The sequence below is a fragment of the Aethalodelphis obliquidens genome, unplaced genomic scaffold (assembly GCF_003676395.1).
Source record: "Aethalodelphis obliquidens isolate GAN/ISIS:26980383/991018 unplaced genomic scaffold, ASM367639v1 scaffold53, whole genome shotgun sequence".
Lineage (NCBI taxonomy): Eukaryota > Metazoa > Chordata > Mammalia > Artiodactyla > Delphinidae > Aethalodelphis > Aethalodelphis obliquidens.
Genome location: NW_020837997.1, coordinates 3,534,016 through 3,549,372, shown reverse-complemented (window position 1 = coordinate 3,549,372; position 15,357 = coordinate 3,534,016). Strand labels below are relative to the sequence as shown.

The 15,357-nt window shown below is 47.7% G+C and overlaps 2 protein-coding genes across 13 annotated transcripts in view; one reads left to right on the top strand and one right to left on the bottom strand.

Moving 5' to 3' along the window:
* The window catches only part of ARMC6 (armadillo repeat containing 6), a 14,580-nt gene extending 11,295 nt beyond the window's left edge, over nt 1-3,285 (bottom strand). The window contains exon 1 of one of the 2 annotated variants that reach the window (XM_027084792.1): nt 2,925-3,285. The gene's annotated coding sequence lies outside the window, so the exon portion shown is untranslated. Of the gene's footprint in view, nt 1-2,725; nt 2,843-2,924 lie in introns of those variants that run through there. The other variant, XM_027084791.1, reaches the window with a different exon arrangement.
* The window catches only part of SUGP2 (SURP and G-patch domain containing 2), a 31,138-nt gene continuing 18,634 nt past the window's right edge, over nt 2,854-15,357 (top strand). For 5 of the 11 annotated variants that reach the window (XR_003428337.1, XR_003428336.1, XM_027084779.1 and 2 more), the window contains exons 1-4: nt 3,221-3,369; nt 4,829-4,960; nt 8,954-10,561; nt 13,537-13,657. Coding sequence is in view for 9 of the 11 variants with exons in the window: in XM_027084779.1 (XP_026940580.1) it covers nt 3,339-3,369; nt 4,829-4,960; nt 8,954-10,561; nt 13,537-13,657 (1,892 nt within the window). In the remaining 2 variants the exon portion in view is untranslated. Of the gene's footprint in view, nt 2,953-2,986; nt 3,099-3,220; nt 3,422-3,444; nt 3,464-3,529; nt 3,830-4,828; nt 4,961-8,953; nt 10,562-13,536; nt 13,658-15,357 lie in introns of those variants that run through there. The other 6 variants (XM_027084785.1, XM_027084786.1, XM_027084782.1 and 3 more) reach the window with 5 other exon arrangements.

The following is a 15,357-nucleotide window of genomic DNA, read 5'->3' as shown; positions in this document are numbered from 1 at the left end:
TTCAACAGTTTTCAGTAATCATATTATTGGAAACCACATTAGAAATATTATTCAGAAACAGTTATAGATGTAGCAAATAAGTAATAATGTTTATATCATTAGGAATGAGCATAAAAGAAAAAAGATTCTAACATAAAATCAAAGAAGTAAAAACTCAGAACTCCTAAATTTGAACTGGAAATATGATATGAACTCATGATGCATTTTCTCTTGAGCAAATAACCAATTTTCTATTAATATGAACTGAAAATGCCTGGAGGAAATGACACCACAGCAGCAATGAGCAGCACCCTGAATACCAACTGTGGTCTCTAAACACCATTTCCCACCAAAGAAGCCAGGGCTCTTGGAGTAAGAGTTGATTCCAGGTCTGGGCAGGAAATGGGCCAGAGAAGCCAGGAGCATCAAGTGAGACCAGAAAGCAAAGAAGCTTCTGAAGACCACTGTGGTCATACCGCGTGGTATGGCCAAAAATTAAAAAAATGAGAAATACATCACTTTTCAAACTTATAGTAAAGTTGCAAGAATAGTACAAGGAGCACTGTATAAGCGGAAGGATCTCCTAGCTTCACCAATTGTTAACATTTTGCCGTGTTAACCTATGTGAGTGTGTGCCTACGAGTGTGTGACACGTACATCATTTGAGAATGCGTTCCAGTCATGGGACCCCTTCCTCCTACAGATGTCAACATGAAAAGGACACTCTCTTATACATTCACACAAAACTGAAATTTAACACAAGAAATTTAACACTGATACAATGCTATTTTCTAACATATAGCACACGATGGACTTTCTTGATTGTTGTAATATCGTCTTTTAAAACAGTTTTGTTTTTTTCTGGTCCCGAGTCCATTCCAGAATCATGCACCGTAGAAAGCACAGAAAGTGCATTAGGGGGACAAAGGCACATGGGGGCACTAGGATCGTGGCATGGGAATGTGCAAATTTGGGCTGTGAGGGAAACAAGCCACCCATGCCCTCACTTCTCTTTGTGGAGGCAGCATAGAATGTGACTATTCTATCTGTATTTGTGCATACGCTTGGGCTGGGGGTCATGGGGAGGACAGGCTCCAGGGCCAACCAGGGGGGCTCAAATCCCCAGCCTTACACTTAACCTCACTGTTGGTCAATTCTCACGCGTGACACAGGGACAAACAGAATCTACCTAGAGGGCTGCAGTGAAAATTCAACCCATCAATCTCTACAAAGCACTTAGAACAGGATTTGGCACAGAGCTCAATAAACATCACCTAGTTGTTTTTTTCCTTTGTTGCTTAAGAGGTAATTCAGCCAGTTTACTGGGGGGTGGCAGACATAAGGCATCAAACACCTCACCTCACTCCCTTGCAGATATCCCCCTCTTTGCTCTCCAGAACAGGGAGCCTGTTTAGGGATTGCTAAGGATTTCCAAATCAAAGGTGGAGGAAAAGAATAAGGATTTTCTGTTTCAAGATAAAGAATTTCTCACTGGGGAGCCCAGGCTGGTGGTGGTGGGGTGCTCCTGGCCAGCTCTGAGGGGCTGGATGCTGCTGGAGGGACTCTGCTTTCTGGCTCTGCCACCAGACGTTGCTTCTGCTACTCTGGCCACGCTTCAGACCCAAGTGGGCCATTGATGAGTGGCCACTCGGTCATAGAAGCACAGTCCTAAAGGGGAATGTCATTGTGCCTACTTTAAGGATGAGGAATCTGAAGGCCAGGATCCTATCCTGTCTCATTAACACTTTACCTCCACCTACGTCCTCTGCGGAGCTTCCACCAGCCCTTCCAGGCCGCCTCCTCACGGGAGCCTTCCCTAGCTACTCAGACAGAGTCTGTGTACTCTCAGTACCCCCGCACCCTCCCCACCCCAAGAATCTCCCTCTGCTCAGCCCTGAGATCCCTGAGCGGGGGAGGTCAGTGTCTGGCTCTGGAACCACCACTTAGGACAGTCCTTCAGGGTCCCCTGGATCCAGCACAGACCTGTGGAGGGCAGGGACAGGGATGAAAGTACAGCTCATGAGAAAGATGGTGTTTGGGAATGGTCATCTGGGAGCCACCTGGCGAACAGGCCAGGCCAGGAGAGGAAACAGCATTACCGACCCCCATGCTGCGTCCAAGGCATGCTGAGGGGAAGGGAATTATCAAGGCTCTCAACTGACAGCCTGCTTCCCTCTCTAAGCCATGGTTCTGCTTATCAAGAAAACGGTGCCCTGACAAACTGGGGACCCTGAATGATTCATCTTCCTCCACCTGCCACACCCACCCTGGTTCAGGTGGCCTCACCTGTTTCCTCCCTGCCATACCCTGTGCCTCTGTGCTCTACAAGGCAGCCAGAGGGAGACTTGAAAGCACAGAGACCGCCTCATTCACCTATTCAAAATCCTGCAGTGGCTTCCCAACCCTCTCAGAACAAAACCCAGTTCCCTTACCAACACTTTCCCTACCTACACCTTCTAACCTGGGCTTCCCCGCTTCTTTCTCATTCTTCCCAGCTACCCAAGGGACATACTTCATAACCACTTTGTTTAAAGCAGCCCCACTCTCCTACCGCATCGCTCTCTTTTAGTATTTTAATACTATCTCAACATGGAACAAAATGATTCATCTATTTATTTGCTTTTACCGTCTACTCTCCTCCCCAATGATATTTAACCTGCATGAGAGCTGGGGCCCGTTTTGTTAAACACCTTCCCCCCCAATGCCTAGGATGGGGCCGGACATGCAGCAGGCAGTCAGTACATACATAAGTGTTGAAAGAATGAATAAATGAAAAAAAGCGAAGAGCACGGAAGTGGGTGATTTTGTCCCTGGGCGGCTTCCGTAACGATCTTTCATCACCCAAAACCAAGTCCCAGAAAGGCGCGCCACAATCACTAGTCCGACCCCGCGGCGTCCACTCCCTGCCTCGCGCACGAGGGGGATCGGCGGCCACCGCTCCTCACCCGGTCTCCGCGGCCACGTGGGGAAACGGTGAGGTTCGCGGCTGTCAACGGCTGCGGCGCCTCTGGTCCCTTTCGGCCGCCGTACGTGCGCAGGCGCTTTGGCGCCGCCTCGCCTCGGCCTCCCTCAGCCCTGTGAACTGCTCCCGGGGTGACCAAGGGTGACCGTGAGTGCAGGTAAAGCCGAGGGAGCCAACAGGTGTGCGGCGGCGACGTCTTTGTCTCCTTTTTCGGGCGGTTCCCGTTGCCGCCACTCCAGGCAGCGAAATTTTTTACCTCAGGAGTGTCCGCCCTGAAGACGGGGCAGTGCGCCTGCGCAAAAGGGTTTGGCGGCGGCTGCCTGCGCCTGTGCATCAAGGCTCGGCGGCGGCCTGCGCCTGCGCGGCGCGGCGCTGCGGAGACCGTTGGCTCATTTGCATGTCCCCGCCTCGCGCGGTGGCGGCGGCGGGTGAGGAACCTGAGGCGGCGGTGGGGGCGGCTCCGCACGCGGTGGGCTCTGGGTGAGGTACGGGCCAGGGCGTTGTCGACGGATGGGCCCCGGGGTGGGGGCTTTGGGCTGGACCCCGGGAATCCCGGGTCTCCACGATGGCGCAGCGGGCTCAGCCCTTGGCTGCGCGGCGGCCGCGTCGCGTCCGGGTCGGCCTGGGGGGCTGTCTGCGGCCTGCCGGGCCCGACGCCCCCTTTTCTTAGTCCTCGGAGGCCGGTAGGAGGCAGGCCGCGCCCGAAGGGGTTCATTCGTTCGGTCGTTCATTCATTCAACGTGAGCCGGGAGCGACCCCTCTGGTGGGGCGATAACGGCGGCGGGGCGCTGAATCCGGCTCTTTGCCATTTTTAACTGGTTCCGTCCCCACAGCGATCCCCATCATGAGCTGCCCATTCCATAGATGGGGAAGCGGAGGCACGGAAAGGTTAGGTCACTTGAATTGATCTCGGGCCACCTGGCCAGGAGACCCTGCCCTTCGGTAGTAGAGAACAAGGGAGCCCCGGGAAAAGGGCTGAAGGATAGTAAAAGGGGGTGATGGTTATAAGAAATGACTATAAGGCAGGGGAAGACTTGGGTTTTGAGGCTGGAGGTTTCAAGATGGAAGGGAAACCTTGGTGGGTAAGGACACTGCCACTGGATTGCTCAGTGTTGCTTCTCAGTCTTTTTCTACTCAGTCTTCAGGGCTTTGTCCCCACTTCCAGTGCCCTGTTTTTGCCAGGTTTCAGTCTGGGCTGGCTGACCTTGGATGGGTCACTTAGCCTGAATCTCCCTTTTGCATTTTTGTGTAATTTCATTCATAATAGGACCCACTTCTTTATTGGGTTCTTGCAAGAAGTAAACGGCATTGTGGGAGTCCCTCCCCTGCAACAGGACCTGGCACAGAATAAGTAAGCTCTGTCAGTAGGTCATCATCACTGGTCAGGGATTTCTCCACTCACTCTTTGAGACACCTCTCTCAGAGGGGAAGTTAGCACTCAGAGCCTCTTCACCATGTCTGTGAAAATAGGAAAATGGAAATGGGAAAGATCACATCTTTCCTAACCACCATTTGCAAGGGTTATGCTCCTACTGCCCTACATTGTTGTGTTTAGTTATGTGTGTTGCTTCATGTGGTCCTTCAGCAACCCCGGAGATAAGACTGCTTTTATAGAGCTTCTTTTAAGGGACTCTGGGAAAATGGGCTCAGAGATGCAAAATAAATTATCCAAGATCAACATGCTTGTCTTACTCCTTCTCAACCAATACACACCTGTGAGGTTCATGAGGGCAGAGCCCCCCTTAAAATAATCTGGCCTCCCTCTGAAGTACCATGCCAGATTATGGATTACTGCCTCATTACTTTGAGGATTAGGTGAAACAGATCAGACTCTGTGAGAATTAGTTGTCATTCTTAGTGTCTTTCGTTTCCCACTTCTCCCTACAGGTCAGAGAAACATGGCAGCAAGGAGAATTGCCCAGGAGACTTTTGATGCTGTATTGCAGGAAAAGGCTAACCGATATCATATGGACCCCAGTGGTGAGACTGTAGGCGAAGCTCTTCAGTTTAAAGCTCAAGGTAAATTAAAGTGCCTGTTTTTTTGGGGGGGATGGAGCGTGTGTTTAGGGTTGGGACCAGACCCCAATCTGCAACTCCTCAGATCCTACCTTCTTATTTGTTAAGGGGAGAGAAAATTTTCTCTTGGTCCACCTGTCATGTCACATCATTATGTAGAAGGAGGTATTGTCATTATCTCGAGGTTCTTCTCCCCGGGCACCTTCCGCCACCTAAAGACGAGTTCTTAAATAAACCTCCTGGCTCCATCCCCACCATTGCTACCCAGGTTTGAGCTCTTATCAGTTCTCACCTGGATTATTGCAATAATCTCCTCCTGAAAGGTCTTTCAGCTTCTGGCTTCATTTCCTCAAATCTGCTTTCCCCACAGATCTCTTTTTTTTTTTTTTAATTTATTTATTTATTTATTTATTTTTGGCTGTGTTGGGTCTTCGTTTCTGTGCGAGGGCTTTCTCTAGTTGCGGCAAGTGGGGCCCACTCTTCATCGTGGTGCGCGGGCCTCTCACTGTTGCGGCCTCTCTTGTTGTGGAGCACAGGCTCCAGACGCGCAGGCTCAGTAGTTATGGCTCATGGGCCCAGTTGCTCTGTGGCATGTGGGATCTTCCCAGACCAGGTCTCGAACCCGTGTCCCTTGCTTTGGTAGGCAGAATCTCAACCACTGCGCCACCAGGGAAGTCCCCCCACAGATCTCTTAATGCCAACCTTGCTGGGCCAAGTCCCTGCTTGGACCCTTGGGGCTCCCCATTTTGGGTTTATATCCTCAGACAAGTGCAGGAGCAGCCGGGTAACTGGTATGTGCAAGACAGGAAGGTCTGGGGGGCCTGTGGAGCTGCTGAACGTAGGCCCTGCCTGAAAACATTCCTTTTGCAAAGTTTTGAAACATAATGCCAGCAGAATTAAAAATGGTGCCCATGGTGCTTCTCTGGTGACACAGTGGTTGAGAGTCCTCCTGCCGATGCAGGGGACACGGGTTCGTGCCCCGGTCCGGGAAGATCCCACATGCCGCGGAGCGGCTGGGCCCGTGAGCCATGGCCGCTGAGCCTGTGCGTCCGGAGCCTGTGCTCCTCAACGGAAGAGGCCACAGCAGTGAGAGGCCCGCGTACCGCAAAAAAAAAAATGGTGCCCACACAGATTGCGGACAACTTGGAAGTCCTTCACAGCACACGAGGCTCCTAGCCCTCATCCCCTGCTTTGGGCCTGTTGTTTCAGTTATACTGTGTGCCTCTCTGTGTTTTGAATCCCTCATCCCAGCTCTGCATGGTTAATTCCCTCAGGCACTAAGACTCAGCTCACAGGTGCCTTCCCCCAGGAGGCTCTAGTAGGCCTGGAGATTGATTTTGCACTGTGTACTTGCTCCTCTGCCATGGGCTGGCCTCCTCCAGGCCTCCTTCGGGCCTGTGCCGTTTGCTGCTGCACCAGCCCTAGAGCCAGCTGAGGTGTAGAGGAGGCTTTCTCAGTGTTGGCTGGATGAGCCTGAGTGCTTGGGGTAGGGATAACTGTTATTATGTGCTTTGGACCTGGAGAAACTGAGGCTTAGAGGCTGTCTCCAGATTCTGAGTTTTCAAAAATGAGTAGCAGACAAAACCATTCCTATTACAAAAGATGGGAAGAATTAAGTAGTTAAGAATAAGATGTAAAAAGCCTCTTTGCTGTTTCCTTATCCTTCAGAAGTAACCATATCTGTGGTGTTTTGTGCATCCTTTAATTCTTTTAGCCATATGTGAATCCTGAATACTTAATGTGTTTTTATATATATATACGTATACGGGGGTATATGTACGTGCATATATATGTGTATGTACATAAACCTGTGTGTATATATATGGGTATTTGAATCTTGGTTTATCTTTATCTAGAGACTCGAACACTAATACATATCTTAAGTTACCTCAGGAAGGGTTGGGGGCAGGGGAGACTGTGAACCCAGTAGGGTGCTAGATGGTTCTCGAACCATTTCTTTGTCACAGAGCTGTATGGTCCATCGGTCAGCCTTTCTCTGTGCGTGTGCTCTACTCTGCACTTTTCCAGTGCCTTGTAAACCAAGTCATTGGAAGATCCTGTTGTGTAGAATGCAACCACTGCTCTACCTCTAGTGCTACCACCCTCACCAGGCCATCAGTAACCATACTGTCTGGATTATCTTGGTGGACTCCTTGCTGGAACATCCACATCCACTCTTGTCCCTTGTGGTCTGTTCCCCACAGAGCAGCCAGTGAGGTCGTCCCTCTGCTCCAACCCTCCCTCACCCTCCACCCCCATGGCTTTCTGTCTCATTCATAGTAAACCCCAGAGTCCTGTCAAGGGCCTGGCTTGATCTGGTACCCACCCTGTTCTGTTTGCATCTTCTGTCATAATAGTTCCCTAATTTTGGTGCACATTAGAATCATTTGGGGGCTTTTTTAAAACCCTAATGCCCAGGTCACACCTCATTCTAGTTAATTAAGTCAGGATGCCCCAGGGACTTCAGTGTGCAGCAGAGTTTAGGTTCTGCCTTCTTACCACTTTGCCCCTCTTTCCCTCTGTTCCATTCTGGCCACATTTGTCCCCTCCTCGTCTTACCTCAGGGCTTTGTCCTCACACTCCCTCTGCCTGGTAGGCTTTCCCCACAACTGCCCATTCTGACCCCCACAGCAGGTCTCTGCTACTCAGATACAGTGTTTCAGAGTTGGCCACCTTGACCAGCCTGTCTAAAAATGTCCTTTCCTCCTCACATTCCCGCCTGTTTATTTCTTATTGGCACTTTCTTACGCCTCAAGGACTTTTTATGTTTGGCTCCCTCAACTGACAGGTCCAGGAAAGTGGGGTCTTTGCTATCTCCTTTCCCTGTTGTAACTTCAGGGCCTATAACAGTGCTCACATGCAGTAGGTGCTTAGAAAGTACTGGTTGGACAAATAAACTTGGATTTATACAAAGCCCTGGCTTCCTGTGGCCTCTTGGCCCATCATTACTTCCTGGCATCTCTCCCTCCCTTTTCTTACATTTGACTTTTTGACTAGGTAATAGATTCTGATTCAAAAGCTAGAAAGTAAGAAAGGCACTCTGTGCAAAGTCTCCCTGAGGCCCACTGTTCTCATATGCCCATAGTTCACTTCTGTTGCTGGCTTCTTACAGTTTCTTTTTTTTTTTCTTGGCCGTACCACGCTTCTTATGGGATATTAGTTCCCCACCAGGGATTAAACCCAGGTCCTCAGCAGTGAAAGCGTGGAATCCTAACCACTACACCGCCAGGGAATTTCCCTTATAGTTTCTTTATGCACAAATGAGCAAATGCAAACATAGTTTCCTATTTTTCTCATTTCTCCACAGGGTAGGACAAAAGTACACAGTGTTTAGTTTCCATTGTGGCCTCTGTTGTTGTGGCTTGTTTAGCTTCTGTCTTCCCTCCTATCTGCTTCAGTCTCTGTTTTTCCAGGAATTGGTTGGCCTAATGGACCTTGCTGAGGGAGCCTATCAGCCAGCTTTGGGTCAGATGCTCAGCCAAGGCCCAGCCAGCTGTGGTGGGTGCAGTGTCAGATATGGCTCCTGCCTCAGTGGCACTGTGGGCCAAGAGTTCCTCATAGGAAGCAGGGGAAGCAGACATCCTCTAGAAAACCCATCTGCTGTGTGATAGAAGTAGAAACACACAGGTGTTCTGGTCGCAGTAAAGAAGCCCAGGTTATTTGGGGACCAGATACCCTTCCCTGAGTCTAAAAGAGGGCTTGTAAAACAGAGCCAGGGCAGGAGATCTGAATGAGTGAGAGTCACTGCTGCCCAGCCTCGATGGACTGTCGTCAGGGCAAATGCAGGCCCAGTACTTGTAGGTCTTCTGTTTTTCTAAGTAGTAAATCTATTTTTAAGTGAAACCACACACGTTTTAAATGTTGGCAACGAATATGAGCTTCTAAAATGCACTCTGACTGATAAAGCACCCCTGCTGGCTGGTGGTCTGTGGATCATCCGTTTGCAGCCTGTGGTCTGAAGTACCTTTGTGTTTCTTTCTGGATTGTTTATTTCAGATCTTCTAAGGACAGTCCCAAGAGCCAGAGCAGATATGTATGATGACATTCATAGCAACAGCAGATACACTCTGGGCGGATCTGTAGCTCATCCTCAAGACACTGGGAGAGAAGGCCTGAGAGGTGATATATTTCCAGGACCTTCCTTCAGATCAAGCAACCCTTCTGTAAGTGACGACAGCTACTTTCGCAAAGAATGTGGTCGGGACCTGGAATTTTCCCACCCTGACTCCCGAGACCAGGTCTTCGGCCACCGGAAATTGGGACATTTCCGTTCTCAGGACTGGAAATTTGCACTCCGTGGCTCTTGGGAACAAGACTTTGGCCATTCAGTTTCTCAAGAATCCTCCTGGTCACAGGAGTATAGTTTTGGTCCTTCTGCATTACTGGGGGACTTTGGCTCCTCCAGGCTGATTGAGAAAGAGTGTTTGGAGAAAGAGAGTCGGGATTACGACGTGGACCGTCCAGGAGAGGCAGACACTGTGCTCCGGGGCAGCAGCCAAGTCCAGGGCAGAGGCCGAGGTCTAAACATCGTTGACCAGGAGGGTGCCCTCCTAGGAAAGGGGGAGACTCAAGGCCTGCTCACGCCTAAAGGAGGGGTCGGGAAACTTGTCATGCTGAGAAACATGAGCACAAAACAGGTGCCCACTGTAAGTTGTATCACTCCCAAAACTCAGGGCACTGACCAAATTCAGAAGACCACCCCAAGTCCTGATCTGACGCTGGGGACAAACCCAGGGACGGAAGATGTCCAATTCCCCACTCAGAAAATCCCTTTGGGGCTTAATCTGAAGGATATTCGGCTCCCCAGAAGAAAGATGAGCTTCGATCTGATAGATAAGTCTGATGTTTTTTCGAGGTTTGGGATAGAAATAATCAAATGGGCAGGATTCCACACCATAAAAGATGATGTTAAATTTTCCCAGCTTTTCCAGACTCTCTTTGAACTTGAAACCGAAACCTGTGCTAAAATGCTCGCCTCATTCAAATGCTCCTTAAAACCAGAGCACAGAGATTTTTGCTTTTTTACTATCAAATTTTTAAAGCACTCTGCTTTGAAAACACCCAGAGTTGATAACGAGTTTTTAAACATGCTTTTAGACAAAGGTGCTGTGAAGACCAAAAATTGCTTTTTTGAAATCATAAAGCCCTTTGATAAATACATAATGAGGCTACAAGACCGGCTGCTGAAGAGTGTCACACCCCTGCTCATGGCCTGCAATGCCTATGAGCTGAGTGTCAAGATGAAGACCCTCAGTAACCCCCTGGACTTGGCTATTGCCCTGGAGACCACCAATTCTCTCTGCCGGAAGTCTTTAGCTCTTTTGGGACAGACGTTCTCCTTGGCCTCTTCTTTCCGGCAAGAGAAAATCTTAGAAGCCGTCGGCCTCCAAGATATAGCTCCCTCTCCTGCCGCATTTCCAAACTTTGAGGACTCTACTCTGTTTGGGAGAGAGTACATCGATCACCTGAAGGCCTGGCTGGTCAGCAGTGGGTGTCCACTCCAGGTCAAGAAAGCCGAACCCGAGCCAACCCGAGATCAGGAGAAAACGGTTCCTCCTACCAAACCTGAAATTCAGGCTAAGGCTCTGAGTGGTCTGAGTGATGGTAAGGAAAGCAGCAAAAGTTTCTGTTTGTTGCGATTTGCTTGCTTTTCATGTTTTCTTGTAATGTCTCTCATTCTCTTTGATATTTGTACATAAAACTCCTTTAGCCAGTTGGAAACAAATCAGAATTTTAGTAGTAAACTCACAATGACCAGTATACATGCCTGCCATTCATTCTGTAAGCATGTAAGCATGCGTTAGGAATCTTTTGTCTGTTACAGAAGTCCTTAGACTTTCTGGGTCAAGACTCCTTTGGGAATCTGATGAAAAGCTGTGGTCCTTGCCAGGGAAAATACATATATGTTTGTACACAGTGTTGCACGTTCTGGGGTGTTTGTGTCATCCTGCAGCCAAGTTTTAAGAAGCCTTGTTCCAACAGCACCCCTTCTCTACCCCCGCCAAGTTATTACTAGAAGGGAGAGTAAATGCTGGGCACAGTCTCTTAAGAATTCTCCAGGCTTCTAAGGGAAAGAAGTCACAAAACCCAGCCCCTCCTTTGCTGGGATTAAGAGGACTATAGGAGAGGCCCCAGCTCAGCTCAGCATGGGGAGTCAGGAAGGCTATGTTTGAGCTGTTTTGAGGGATGCGTGGTGGAGGCACCTTTTCACCTGGTCGCTTTTCTAGACTGGCTAAAGGTTGAGAGATCACTTAGGTATACCTGGTAACCTGCAGTTAACGAGTTGGCTTACTGGGGAGGGGAAAGACCTAGAAGAAGGTAATAGAAATAGAAATGACTGGCTGGTGTCCCTTGTCCCTCCCCCTTTGCTCTCAGGATGGACGTTCTCACAACCCAGACATCCCAGAGGTCATGAGCACACATAGTGGCCATGTGGCCATTTAGGAAGTCCCCTTTCCCTCTGATAGAGTTTTCAGCTTCCATTGCCCCAGCCAATTTGGGAAGTCTCATTTGTCCCTGAGTCTCTTCAATCCTCTCCACCCTCGTGGAGCCCTGACTGCGACAGGCACTGGGTAGGTCGCTCCACGGATGGGCGGCCACACCTACTCCCAGAGAGGGAGCCTTCCAGTAGTGGGCTCAGGGCTGAAGCAGGACCTCTCCTCCCCACATCCCCAAAAGTAGTGGAGTGGAAAGTCAGTATAACAACGATACTGAAGAACTGTAAGAAGGACAAAAAAGTCCCCCATAACCTAAAGTTGCCTGCCACCATCCCCTGGTTGTGCTGCTATGCAGGCATGCCTGTAGCTGCAGTCTTGCTGTACTGAAAACACTACAGTCTGCTCTTTTACAGGATTATCAAAGGCTCTTTTCTGTGTTTCTGCGGCATTTGCAGCATCATGACTAAATGTGAATTTACCTCACCTCTCCCTTGATGTTGGACTCATAGTGCCTTTTACTAGAGGCTTCTGAGGCTGAGCAGAGCTCAGTTCCCATGAGATTGGCATCTGCAAAGCATTGGCTCCTTTTCTGGTCAGCAGGTAGACAGTACCAGCGCCCACGTCTTATGGGGCGCTGCCCTGCCATTACTTCAGTACTGTTAGAAATGCTGAGATGACATCTTTGGTTGTATTTATTATTGCTATTATTTTCGTTAAAAATGTTTTTGAATCCTCCCTTAAAGGAGATAGTCACAGAATGATTGCTGGGCCAAAAGTAGGACCCACTTTCTGGCCCTTACTATGGTCATCTTCTCTAGAGATGTTTGCAATGATGCACAAATTTCATTGTCTTTGAAAGCTTCTGACTTTGAATCTCTTATTCTTTTGTAAAATCATATAAAACTAGCAGTTCTATAGAATAAGAGCTGACAACAAAAAAAGGGAAAGTAATTTCAGAGGGGAAATGACATGACAATTGAAGGATTGACTCATCCTATGTTAAGAACTCACATTGATGTTTAAAATACCATTCCACAGAACAAACTGGAAAACCTCTCCAGTTCAGGGGTGATTTTTATTGAATGAATGAACAAATAGACCATCTATGCTATTAAAACTAGCAAATATCAGAAAACTAAACAATCTTAGTGTTTAAGGACATAATGCTCTTCTGTGTTGCTGGTGGCATTGTAAATTACAAGTCATTGGAGGAAATTCACACTTTAAGAAATGTTTTCTTTTCATACATTCAGCAGATATTTTCTGTGAACACCTACCTTGGAACTACTGACTTTTTTTTTTTGCGGTACGCAGACCTCTCACTGTTGTGGCCTCTCCCGTTGCGGAGCACAGGCTCCGGACGCACAGGCTCAGCGGCCATGGCTCACGGGCCTAGCCTCTCCGCGGCATGTGGGATCTTCCCGGACCGGGGCACAAACCTGTGTCCCCTGCATCAGCAGGTGGACTCTCAACCACTGCGCCACCAGGGAAGCCCTACTAACTTTTTTAATTGGGAAATTTTTCTTTGTAAATTTATGTATATGTTTTATGATTACAAAACACATGTGTGTTTAACTTTTATAGATAAAGCAAACACAAAAATGAAATCCCTGATAAATCTACCACCCATAGATAATCTCTGTTAACTTTCTGGTATATTTCCTTCTAATTTTTTTCTGTGTGTCTGTATTTATGTATCTCTTTTCCTTTTTTTCGTATTGCAACTCACAGTTTAGATATACTTTTTACATATTTTATACCTAGATACATTTTATGTCTTTTGTTCTCCCCTTAATATTGTGAACATTCAAGTTAAGATGTGTGCAAAAAGTGGTTAGGAGTTGCTGCACACCATTTTCTCCTATAGAATATGTATATATATTGCTCTGTACAGTCATCGTAAGTTTGTGACTGTTTCTCTCCTAGCGATTATGCTGTTATAGCTTTTGAGAGGATATTTTGCATATTGGTTTTGAGAATAACAGGCCCCTTTCCTCTTTTCAATGCTGGTCTGTCATCTACGAGGATTTCAGTTCCTGGTGCCTGCTTAGGCCCCATCCTAAGCCTTCAGTTCTGTCCTGGTCTTCCCAGGCCCCATGTGGTCCAGTGTGTTTCTCAGAAAAGCCCTTCTGTGTGTTCCAGAGGTCCCCCAGCGAGCAGACCACAAGGTGGTGGACACCATTGACCAGCTGGTCACACGTGTTGTTGGAGGCAGCCTGTCTCCCAAAGAAAGAGCTCTTCTCAAGGAGGACCCTGCTTACTGGTAGGTCTTTAAATGTTGCTCTTCAGAATTCCTCCCATAAAGTACATGGCAATGTTTTTGTTGCTCTGATGATGTCCAGAGAAGAGGGTGAGATGCTTATTTTGTGCTGTGGTGTAGTCAGTGGAAGAGCATGAGGGTGGGTCAGGTTCATGTGGGTTCAAGCTCCAGTCTGCTGCTTACCTGCCATGTGGCCTTCTCTCAACTGGACATGGAGCACTTTATCCCTGCTGTGCTGGTTTGAGGATGAGGTGAGAAGTGTATGCAAAGAATGAGTGTAAGATAAGGAATATATCACAGCAGTTGTTTGTGATTTATTGCTACTGTTTGTTAAACTGTCTTTTCCTTTTGCCTTATTGCCTCTTCACTTGAATAGAACTTTTTAAAATTAAAGTTTTCACCATAAATATAGTATTTGATCATTAGAGAAGGTAAAGAAGAACAGAAAATTGGGCAAAGCCACCTGTGTACTTACTGGCATTCACTGGCATTTTTGGGTATTTGCTTCCAGTCTTTCTGCTCATTGCGAGCTGTGTGGTTTTTAACACAGTTGTGATTATGCTGTGATATATGCTACTCCTTTTAGATAACAAAGGAAAATGCTCGTATTCCCTACTTTTTGTAAACATTTCAGATGGCTGTGTTTACCGGTTCGCAGAGTAGGTGATCAGTTTATCTAGCCATTCCTCTCTTGTTGGATTTTTAGAATATTTTTGATTGTACACTATTTTTAATTTTTTCTGTGAATAGCTTAATGTGTCACATTTCTGTGTGTGTTTAGGATTATCTCTAGATTAGATTGCTGGAAGTGGAAAGGTTTTATACTTCGTTAACTTTTTAAAAAATGATCAGAGTGGCATATGCCCTTTGTAAAAATAGAGAAAAGTAAAAAGGCAAAGATGGAGTTACTCAGAGCTCTCCCACTTTTCCCCCACAGTGTGTGCTCTGTAGTTGTGTCCTGTGTTTTAAACTTAACATAATTGTCCTTATTATCAATGAACGCATACTATTCCTTCTTACACAGTATACTACACTCAACCATTGCCCATTGGTGGATTCTTAGATTCTAATAACGTTATGATGAATGTTGTCTTGCTTTTATTTATGTCTACATTTCTGGCAGTTTATTACGGTAGTATCTGGGAGTAAAATTGCTAGTTTAAAAAGAAAGCTCATGTTAGAGGCTTTTGATCTGTGTCAGTGTTTCTCAACTGCAGCATTATTGTTATTATTATTATTTTTAAAGAAGATGTTGGGGGTAGGAGTTTATTAATTAATTTATTTATTTTTGCTGTGTTGGGTCTTTGTTTCTGTGCTTTGTTTCTGTGTTTCTCTAGTTGTGGCAAGCGGGGGCCACTCTTCATCGCAGCGCGCAGGCCTCTCACTATCACGGCCTCTCTTGTTGCAGAGCACAGGCTCCAGACGCGCAGGCTCAGTAGTTGTGGCTCACGGGCCTAGTTGCTCCGTGGCATGTGGGGTCCTCCCAGACCAGGGCTCGAACCCGTGTCCCCTGCATTAGCAGGCAGATTCTCAACCACTGCACCACTAGGGAAGCCCAACTGCAGCATTATTGATGTTTGAGACTGGATAATTCTCTGCAGGGGGACTGTCCTGGGCATCCTTGGCCTCCACTCACTGGTGCCAGTAGAAGCCTCCATCCCAGCCAAAAATACCTTCAGACATTGCTCAGTGTCCCCTGGGGG